Source organism: Hydra vulgaris, chromosome 13 (genome assembly GCF_038396675.1).
Source record: "Hydra vulgaris chromosome 13, alternate assembly HydraT2T_AEP".
NCBI lineage: Eukaryota > Metazoa > Cnidaria > Hydrozoa > Anthoathecata > Hydridae > Hydra > Hydra vulgaris.
Window position 1 is genome coordinate 36,937,581 of NC_088932.1, and position 11,546 is coordinate 36,949,126.

General features: G+C 28.3%; 1 protein-coding gene across 2 annotated transcripts in view; it reads right to left on the reverse strand.

Annotated features, from left to right (window-relative positions):
- LOC100202719 (vacuolar protein sorting-associated protein 33B) overlaps positions 1-11,361 on the reverse strand; it is a 71,339-nt gene extending 59,978 nt beyond the window's left edge. The window contains exons 1-5 of one of the 2 annotated variants that reach the window (XM_065816671.1): positions 11,188-11,361; positions 11,028-11,111; positions 10,834-10,895; positions 10,679-10,728; positions 3,327-3,394 (exon numbers count right to left, since the gene is read on the reverse strand). In XM_065816671.1, the coding sequence (XP_065672743.1) occupies positions 3,327-3,394; positions 10,679-10,728; positions 10,834-10,895; positions 11,028-11,111; positions 11,188-11,256 (333 nt within the window). In that variant the 5' untranslated portion in view covers positions 11,257-11,361. The remainder of the gene's footprint in view (positions 1-3,326; positions 3,395-10,678; positions 10,729-10,833; positions 10,896-11,027; positions 11,112-11,187) is intronic. The other variant, XM_065816670.1, reaches the window with a different exon arrangement.
- Between the last annotated feature and the right edge of the window lie 185 nt (positions 11,362-11,546).

Here is an 11,546-nt window from a genome sequence, read left to right on the forward strand (position 1 = left end):
GATATCGACAATTGCTGGATCATCAGGAAGAGTTACTAAATCTCAAAAAAAATTCAATTTATAGAAAAAAATATTTTACAGGAAGTTATAAATTATTATAAAATATTTTTAATTAATATTATAAAATATTTTAAATCCAGCAATGGTGAAACTTCAAGTCGAAGATAAAAGTTAGATAAGTGTTTTTTACTAATTTATTATTGCTCTGTTCTTTAAGAACATTGAGCACTCTATTTGTAAAATACACTAACATAATTTACATATATATATATATATATATATATATATATATATATTATATATATATATATATATATATATATATATATTAGGGTGTCCCAAAAAACAACATTTTTGAAAAATATACGCAGAGACCCCCTTAATGTGTTCTATCTAATACAAAAACACTAGATTTAAAATTTTTTTGAATAAAAAATATTTTAAGGGGTCCCTCAAGACCCTCGAATATTTAATGGGTCCCTAATATTTTCAAAAAAAAAGTTTTTTCAAAGTATGTCAACCTGGTACTCAAATGAAGCAAAATTATATAAAAATTTTAAAAATAATATTTAATTTGGAAAAATTTTAACTTATTTATTAAAATGGTCATAAAAATACATAAAAAATGGATTTTTTTTTTTTTTGTTAAAAAATGTAATTTTTCATGTAATAAAACCAAAAATAACAATTCTATATTTGAAATCTATATTATTTTTGAAATTTTTATATAATTTCGCTTCATTTGAGTACCAGGTTGACATATTTTTGAAAAATTTTTTTTGAAAATATTTGGGACCCATTAAATATTTTTTATTCAAAAAAATATTTAATGGGTCCCAAATATTTTCAAAATATTTATACAGATATAGATATACTCTTGCTTGGTCGTTTTTAAAAAATTGTTTTCGGGAGCGGAAAAAGTTTAAAAACTTTTTTTTAGGTTTTTTATTTTTACAATTTGCAATGTTGTGGTTTTTTTAAAAACAATAAATTTAATTAGTTTCCTCAATTAAATTTATGAGTTTTGTTATAAGTTGACCTTATTTTTTTAAATTAGATGTCATAGAGTAGTTAAGTGCAGTTTTTATACAAAAACGGTAAGTTTAAGACCTTTAATATTTCAAAAGATAAGTTTTGAAGTAATTTATTTCAATTGAAAACGTAACAAAAAGTAATTTTCACTTAGAGTTTTATTTTAGAGTTTATATACTTTTTTTTGTAAGGAATTGTTTTCTTTTTTCTTTAGTTTTTTTTTTTTTTTCAAATTTCTTTTAAAGTTTAGCTTTTTTTAGGTTTTAGTTTTTTGAGCGCATTTCTGAAATGTTTAAATCATCAAAACATTTAAACAGTCATGGTCAAATTGTCAAAAAAAATTTTTTGGGGTGGTCAATCATACCCTTTTCCTGTCATACATTCAATCATACACTTTTCCTGTCCAAGCCTGATAAGGGTTTCCTATTAGCTAGATTTGGATGGATAGTATGATTCAAAATAAAATCATATGTTGATATATCATGACCTAAATTTGAGGCTTCAAAAAAAGACTTGTGTTTATTTCAGGAATTCTTTTTCTTTTATCAGTTATAATTAAGTCTAAAATGTTTTCTTTATTAATTACATCATATAATGTATATACATATATATAAGTTAAAGTAACAAATTACTTGAGCATTACAAGCAATATGTAACTTTATTAATAAAAGTTTCATATAACAAATTTTAAAAAATCAAAATAGTCTGAACTTGTTCATGTCTATCGTAATTGAAAGTAAAAAATAGAAATCTTTTTAAAAATAAAATACTTGTTCAAAAGATAAAAAAAAATTGTAGGGGAAAAACATTACAAAATACTTTAAAACTTTTACATTAATCAACAAAATACATGCTTTTATAAGTAAACAAAGTTATTTTATAATTTTGTATAATTTATATAAAATAATAATTTGAAGTACCTTTAAAAAAAGTCTTTCAAAAAAATAATTATTAAAAAATTGTAAAGAAAAAAAAAAAAGGTATGGTCAAATACAATGTGCAATCGTACGCCATTCCTGTCCAAGCCTGCTTTATACAGAAAATCAAATTACTTAACAATCTTAGGGTTTTAAAATGAAGTTAAATGGCAAACATTTCTAAATAAAAATTCTAATGAATGTTTTAAATTAAATACCAAAATATATAACAAATCAGTTTTGAACTTTGCACCATCAATATTCTGTCAAAAATTGGTCCCTAATAGCTAACAGAAGAATTTAAGGAAGAATATTAAAATAAAAGATCACACTTACCTGTGACAATTATAATAAAAAAGACTGGTTCAAATGTTTATCAAATATATCAAACTCTTTAAAGAAACTCTATATAGCACAACATAAAAAAACTTATTGATGCTGCCAGTGTATGATTATGAATCAAAAATCTGAAACTTTTCATTAATTACATTAATAAAAACAAAACTGAAACCTTTGAAACTGCAAAAAAATAAATGAGCAAAGTTTCATTTTTTTATTCTGTATTCAACCAAGAAAAAAACATGCTGGGTTACCATATTTCAAATTAAGATTAACTATAATAATCTATTATATGCAATCTATAGTATGCAATCTAACTAACGAAGAATTTTCTGCTGTAATAATTGCAAAACACCTACAAAACATATATCACCCTCAACTCTATAGCCATGAAAAATAAATCTTGTCAAAAGTGTCTGCTGTGTGGATAAACAATAGTTTATCTATATAAGTTTTATATGTTATTTAAATTTATAACATATAGGCAGAATTAAATTTTAATCATGAAAACATTCAACATTCTATTTAAAAAGCTACTTAGACTTTTTAGTACTCTTTATAACAAATTAAAAAAAAAAAATTTGTAAATTGGCAAATCCAATGTGTATAAAACATGAACCATTCAGAACTGTATACAAACAGCAGTTTTCATAAAGTTGTGCAAATTTATTTTAAATAATTTTTTTTTTTTAAATTCACCTCCCCAAGGCCCAGAAGGCCACTACACGCAAGGAGGCTACTTAATTGTGGTTATAACCCTCTCTCAACTCTATAACTCCTAAACACGAACCTTGATAAACAAGACCGCTGCGCAGAGCAACAAGTTGAGCGCGGTACTACAATGGATGTGGTGGGGATCAAACTTGGAATCTCTTGCTTATGAAGCAAGCGCTCTATTACTACACCACTACCGCATTTAAATATTAAAAATAAATTGAAAGATAAAATTTTGTTTTTAATATTTAAAATAAATTTGCATGCTTACAAAATGTTTTTATCTAAGAACAATAAGTTAAAATGTTGTATTTGGAAAAATACTTTTTTGGGAGTAAAAACTAAGTAATATTTATGTGAGATATTCTTCTTCTTGTCATTCTTCACACCATCTATATAAAGAATAAGAAAATTTATTTATCCTAAAATTAAAACCTATTTAAACAAATATGTAACCATGGCCTACTCTACTACAGGTCTAAAAACTCTGAAAACAAAAATGGGCCCCAATTACAAGACAGCTTTTACAAATGTTTATACATTTTACTACTAATAAAATCAAAAATGTAAATTGTGTAATGTTAACTAAAAGAGTATTTTTTAATACTTTAATGAAACTCTTTTCACATTTTTATGTTTTTCGATGCAAATGCAATTTTTTTAGATTGATATTATTTTATCAAACTAAAATTGTTTGATATAATAATAATAATAATAATAATAATAAAAAAGAGAAACTCTGATCATAAAAATTAACAGAATATTCTGCTTTTTGTTTACAGGAAATCATTTTTTTACAATCTCAAAACTAGATTGTCTTAAAAAGTTAATGATCTTTAACTAGATTAACTTTTGTAAGACAATTTAGTTCTGAGATTGTAAAAAACTACAAAAAAAAATAAAATTTATTTAAAGATATTAATGAATTAAGAAGAGTTCATGAAGATGAACTTTGTCAAATTCTCCAGAGGCAAAAATTCTATAGTATAGTTACTGAAACTAAAATTACTCTATATTATAATTAGTTTACTAAATTTAGTTGAACTAAAAAGTAATTTGATTAATTTAAGTAAAACTAAAACAAGCCTTAACTCCCATCCCTAAAAATATATAACTGATACGTATACAATTGATACCTTTTTAAAAAACTTTCCTTGTTTTGCAAAGAAGAAAATTCTAATACTTTTAAAATCTTCAATAATTTCTTCAACAACATAATGGTAAAATACAGTGTTGAAAGAAAACCTAGTTGGGTTGAAAGAAAACCTAGAAAGGGGTTGAAAGAAAACCTAGGTTTCTTAACGAAAAACAATCAAAACCTAAGTTTTTACAAAAAATTTTTTAGGAAAATAAAAAGTTATTTGAGCAACATATGAAAATATTAATTTTTTGGTGTGAACACAAAATAAAATTACTCCACAATTAAAAAAGTAAATTAATAACAATCCTAATCAATTTCATCCATTAATAACAATCCTTTCTAATTTCTAATCTTAAAGACAGCTTGCATGTGTAATCCTCAGCATCTATTTTCTAATTTGAGGATTTCTAAAAAGCAAGGTTGTATGTGTAATATGATTGTTGGAGAACTTTTAAAAATTGTTTATAATTTTTATTTTTAACAGATTCTATGCAGGGAAATGATGAGAAAAACAGAATTTCTTTGCGGCTAACTTTGGAAGCAGTCAACCTAAATCTTGACTCTTCTGCATGTTTGACACATTATTTGTGCCTAGAATGTGTCAAACTTGCAGAACTTGTGCTGAGATTCTATTTTACTTGTATATAAATATAATCATATATATATATATATATATATATATATATATATATATATATATATATATATATATATATAATTATATAAATATAATCATTTATATATATATATATATATATATATATATATATATAATATATATATATATATATATATATATATATATATATATATATATAATTATATAAATATAATCATTTATATATATATATATATATATATATATATATATATATATATATATATATATATATATATATATATATATATATATATATATATATATATACACACACATATATATATATATGTATATATATATTGTACTTCTTATGCTATATATATATATATATATATACATATATATATATATATATATTGTACTTCTTATGCTGTGGTATATAATAGGTTATAATAGTTATACTTCTTATGCTGTGGTATATAAGGTTATAATAGTTATACTTCTTATGCTGTGGTATATAAGGTTATAATTATATATTCAGTATATATATATATATTTTCAGTATTTTCAATATTTTCAATATTTTCAGTATTTTCAATATTTTCAATATATATTCAGTCAGATCAGGTTATCCTGCTACTGGTAACATGTAACCCAGTACAATCTGATTCATGTCCTGCTGCCTTGAAGGATACGCCTTTTTAGGCAAAGGCTAGGAGATGCCAACTCCGATTTAAAACACCCCCTGCCTTGGGGCTCTTGGTTGAGTAAAGGCTAGAGATGGTGTCTCGATAAAAATACTCATCTTGGGCAGATGTTAAATGCACCCGGCTACTGTCTTGTAGAAGGCCTCCTAGGCAAAGACTTAAGGGGTAAACAGATTCTATCTGTTGACCAGCTTGCACCCCTTCATCATCTATTAGGCTGGCGCAGATGTAATTTTAATACATTGTTTCCAGTTTAGGATGTTAAATGCAGGATCTTCTTGACTCAATGCATGGGTTTTGCTTGTGTCTCTGTTTTTATGACTAGGCAACTCATTCTATTATCTCCTAATGAGGGTACAGCTCTAAAACTCAGTTTTATGGTTCTGAGGCCAGCTGGTAGTCAGGTTTCCCGAACTCTGTGGTAACTCTCAGAGAGGCTGATTCCATCAACAGCTGAAAAATATCAAAGTATTAACAGTGCCTTGTTGCGCATGGATGGTGTCCCTGTTTGTACTTTTGGTGTGCATTGCGGAGGCCACATTTGGAGCCCTTTGTTACGGCTTAGGGTTTATTAGTAGTAATGAGACAATTGCTTGGGCTATTAAACAGTGTTCTGAGTACTATCTATGCTTTGAGACAAGTTCTTCAATCTAATTTTAAAATGAATAAAGTACCAAAAACTATAAAACACAAAAAACCATCATCATCACCAAGTTCTCTAAACCTATCATTCACTAATATTCGTGGTCTTCGAAGTAACTTTTCTTCTGTTGAGTCTTATCTCTTGCAAAGTTCACCAGACCTACTTGCTCTTTGTGAGACTAATTTGAGTTCAGCTGTCTCATCTTGTGATCTTAGTGTTAATGGTTATCTTCCTCTAATTCGTAAAGACTCCAATAGTCACATGCTTGGCCTAGGCATTCACATTCGTAAGAATTCACCCATTTGTCGTGAAACTAGGTTTGAATCCACAGACTATTCTTTTATGTGCTTTCGTTTAGCACCACTTCACTCTATTGCCTTTCTCTTTGTTCTATATCGCTCTCCTTCATCTCAAGACAGCACACTTTTTGAAGTTATTTCTGATCATATTGACCAAGCCCTCTCTCTTTATCCATCAGCAAATATAGTTGTTGTTGGTGACTTTAATGCTCGCCACTCTGAATGGCTTGGCTCTAGTGTCAGTGATTCGGCAGGCATTAAGGCCCACAACTTTTGCCTTTCTCAATCCCTAACTCAAATAGTCAACTTTCCAACTCGCTTTCCAGACAACCCGAATCATTTAGCTTCACTACTCGACTTATGTCTTGTTTCTGATCCTAGTCAGTGCTCAGTTTCTCCACATTCACCCTTAGGTGCTTCTGATCACAGTTTGATCTCTCTAAAACTAATATCTCATTCTTCTTCATCACCTGAATCCCCCTATTATCGAACCTCTTACAACTACAGTAAAGCTGACTGGGATTCTTTCCGTGATTTTCTTCGTGATGGCCCTTGGGTAGAAATCTTTCGTCTTTCTGTCGACAAATGTGCTTCTTACATAACTTCGTGGATTCAGGCTGGCATGGAATCTTTTATTCCCTCTCGACGATTCCAGGTCAAGCCTCACTCTCCTCCATGGTTTTCTTCACACTGTGCTGCTGCGATTGCCAATCGAAACCGTTACTTCCATATTTATCAGCAAAACAATTCTCCAGAAAACAGACATCTGTTTATTACTGCTAGAAACAATTGTAAAAAGGTTTTGTCTAACGCCAAAACCCGATATTCTCAGGTCATGAAATCTCGTATCTCATCTCAAAAATTAGGCTCTCGTGACTTCTGGAGAATCTTTAATAATATCAATAATAAGGGCAAATCTATAATTCCACCTCTCTTGTATGGCTCAGACTTTGTCACCTCACCTAAAGACAAAGCTGAATTGTTTGCTAAAAACTTTTCATCAATATCATCTCTTGATTCCACTAGTTGCTTTCTACCTGATATTGCCAACAAACAGGTTGATCCATTGCTTGACATTCATATCATTCCAGCATCTGTATCTAAAGTGATTTCCTGCCTAGACTCTTCTACAGCTTTTGGCCCGGACAACATACCTGTTATTGTCTTGCAAAAGTGTTCTCCGGAGCTGTCGTCTATACTCTCAAAACTATTCAACAAGTGCTTATCAGAGTCTTGCTTTCCAGCCTGCTGGAAAGCGGCATCTGTTATCCTTATCTTCAAAAATTCTGGAGAGCGATCGGATTCGTCTAACTACCGTCCCATAAGTCTTCTTCCTATCATAAGCAAGGTTTTTGAATCTTTAATTAACAAACACTTAATTTCTCATCTTAAATCTAATCATTTACTTTCCGACCATCAATACGGATTTCGATCTTCTTGTTCTACAGCTGATTTGTTAACAGTAATAACTGACAGGTTTTATCGTGCATTAGATAAAGGTGGAGAGGTTAAGGCCATCGCTCTCGACATTTCAAAAGCTTTTGATAAAGTTTGGCATGCTGGTCTTCTCCATAAGCTTTCTTCTTATGGTGTATCCGGCAACATCTTTAGGATTATTGAATCCTTCCTTTCCAATTGTAGTATAAAAGTTGTCCTTGATGGACAGCACTCTTCTTCTTATTCTGTAACTTCAGGGGTTCCTCAAGGTTCTATCCTTGGCCCTATACTCTTTTTAATTTTTATTAACGATCTTCCAGATATTCTCTCATCTAAGGTGGCATTGTTTGCTGATGACACTACCATTTATTATTGTCGTGATAAAAAACCAACACCCTCTGATTGCTTGGAGGGGGCATTTGAGCTTGAAAAGGATCTCACTTCTGCTACAGCATGGGGCTCACAGTGGCTGGTGAACTTTAATTCAGATAAAACTCAATTTTTTTCAGCCAATCGTTATCGCAATAATTTAGATCTTCCTATATTTATGAACGGTGATGTACTCGATGAGTCATCTACTCTTCATCTTCTAGGATTAACTCTTACTTCCTTGGATCTTTCTTGGAAACCATATATCAAATCAGTTGCAAAATTAGCATCTGCTAAGGTTGCATCTCTTTATCGAGCTCGTCAATTTCTTACTTCGGATTCTATTCTCTATCTCTATAAATCTCAAATCCGGCCTTGTATGGAATATTGTTGCCATATCTGGGGCGGATCCTCTAATGATGACCTTTCTCTTTTAGACAAGGTGCAAAAACGTGTTGTAAACATAGTTGGACCTGCTCTTGCAGCCAACCTCCAACCATTATCACATCGTCGTAATGTTGCTTCTCTTTCTCTTTTCTTCAAATACTATAATAGGCACTGCTCTAAAGAGCTAGCGTCTCTTGTGCCATCTACTATAATTCATTCTCGTGTTACTCGTCATTCAATTAAGTCTCATCCTTTTTCTGTGACTGTTCCTAAGTGCTCCAAAAACACTTATTCGTCTAGTTTTTTTCCTCGAACATCAGCTCTTTGGAATTGGCTTCCTTCATCTTGCTTTCCTGACTCATATAATTTGCAATCTTTTAAGTTGTCTGTCAATCGTTATCTTGCTCTACAATCTTCATCTTTCCTTTTTCAGTAACTTCCAACTTTAATTAGTGGCTGCTTGCAGCCTTGTTCGGAAGCGAAGATGTTTAAAAACATACATACATACATATATATATATATATATATATATATATATATATATATATATATATATATATATATATATATATATTTATATATATATATATATATATATAGTATTTTTGTTATGTAGCTTTAATTATATTAGAAAAAAATGTTTTATATATTATTTTTGTAATTGCTTTCATCACTCTGAAAGCAATTACAAAAAGCTAGATTCACTGGAAGTGGAATCGATCATCTTGTCAGCAACTCTTAAGACCATTACTGCTGAATTTGTATAAAACAAATCATGGGAGCTGCAACCAAACCAAACTACATTTTGCAAAAGTTGAATAATTCAGCAACTATAAAGGGTTAATTTACATAACATTTACAAGACACAATACTTTGAGGATTTCAACAGATAAATCCTTCTTTCAATGTCGAATGATTTCATTTTGAATGTTCTGATAATACAAGGTAAAAACTCTAAAAAAACTGATTATAAATAATTTTATTTGAGAAAGTAAACAATATGAAACTACCTTTTAACAATTTCATTAATTTAAGCAAAAAAAGTTTTTTGCCCATCTAAATATCACACACAAACGCACACACGCACACGCACACACACACATATATATATATATATATATACATATATATATATATATATATATATTCATATATATATATACATATATATATATACATACATATATATATATATATATATATATATATATATATATATATATATATATATATATATATATATATATATATATATACACACACGCACACATAAATTTAACGTAAATGTTTACTTTCTAAGTTTAATGTAATGCAGATAGCTTACTTTTATCTGTTATACTGTTTACTTTCAATTTCTTTCAAAAAATTTTCAATTTTTAGTTCAATCCATTTCATTATTTCTTCAATTTTTGTAATAAATAATTTAATAACTAAAATTAAACTAACAATTTATAATTTCAATTTTCAAATGTCTTTTCAAAAATATTTTGTTTGTATATACTAATGCACAGTGTTGTTTTAACGTCTTTGTCAACAATTAAATAGTTTTCATTAAAAGTACTTGGTATAAAAAATGTTTAAATCTATTATTCACAATTCTACATGAAAGCAAATAAAAAGGCTTTCATAAAGACTAGATTTCGTTACATTGATAGTCCAGCAAAAACATAAAAAAATGAATCACATCAAGCTTTAAGTACATTTCAATGAACTTGATCAATTTTGAAATATATGTTTAGCAATAGACACAATTTATCTTGTGCTGAAGTGGGAAAAAAAAAAGAATTTTGATCTGTGCATGAGATAATTTGTAGTAGTATCTTAGAACTTTTCTAAATCATCTGAGATATCATGTATCACATAAAATCAAATTAAATATGATTTGTTTCAGGATCAATCGCGTCTATTAGACCCTTGCTAAAATTTCCCTAATAAATGTGACTATGTAATGCTAGAATTCATGTATCGATTTCAAAACAACCTTAAACTAATTTTAAATACTCAAACTTGTCAAATATGAAGCAAACAACTTATCATTTTTTAGACCTGCAGTAGAGTAACACATGTGTGTGACATAAGATATTCAACTTACTGACAACTAACTTTACACTTTCAGGATAAGGTCGCAGTATAATAATTTTCCTAAGCATTAAAAATAAAATATTTTTTTAATAAAATTTTGAAATAAATATTTAAATTTTGAGCATTACCTTAGAAAATACTGTATACTTGTCAGTATATACTTACTGGCACTCTCCTCCATTTTCCCAATGATCGTGAAGTTTAAAGATTTTCTCTACACCTTGTTGCTTTAAAATTATCAAGTAATAAAAATTATTACGTTATGAAAACTTATAGCTAGTAAATAAGAATTATCATTTATTAAAAAAATTAAAAGACAGATAAGTTAAAATAACAGGACAAACAAGACAAAAGCAGACCCGTAAATAGGATACACCCCCACTTATTTGATCAAGGGGTTTCATTAATTCTTCCTCTATAATTAGATCTTTTTTACCTTCCATCTGAAAAAGTTATAAAAAATTTGGTTAAAAAAAACAACTTAGATCATCCAAACTATTGATGATAAAAAAAACTCACTGAATGAAAATGATATGTCAATTGATCTTTTGAAAATCGGTTGAATATTGAAAGATCAGGTGAGCCCATGATTACAGAGATAGCTTTAATTTATTTATAAAGTACTGCATACATTTTTCTGTTGAATCAGTTTGATTAGGTCTATTAAATCATTTTATCTAGAAAAAAATCTTAAAAAATCATAAGAACAAAAAGTCAAACTTGTTTCTCTTGTTTTAAGCAGGCACACTGAAAAATTTATTTGGAATCTCAAATTGATCAAAAAACCAAATCGTAAAGAAAAACTCAAAACTTTTATATGTTAATATTAGTGTAAATATGAATGTTTTGGGGAGCAAAAATGCTAAAAAAATATCGTA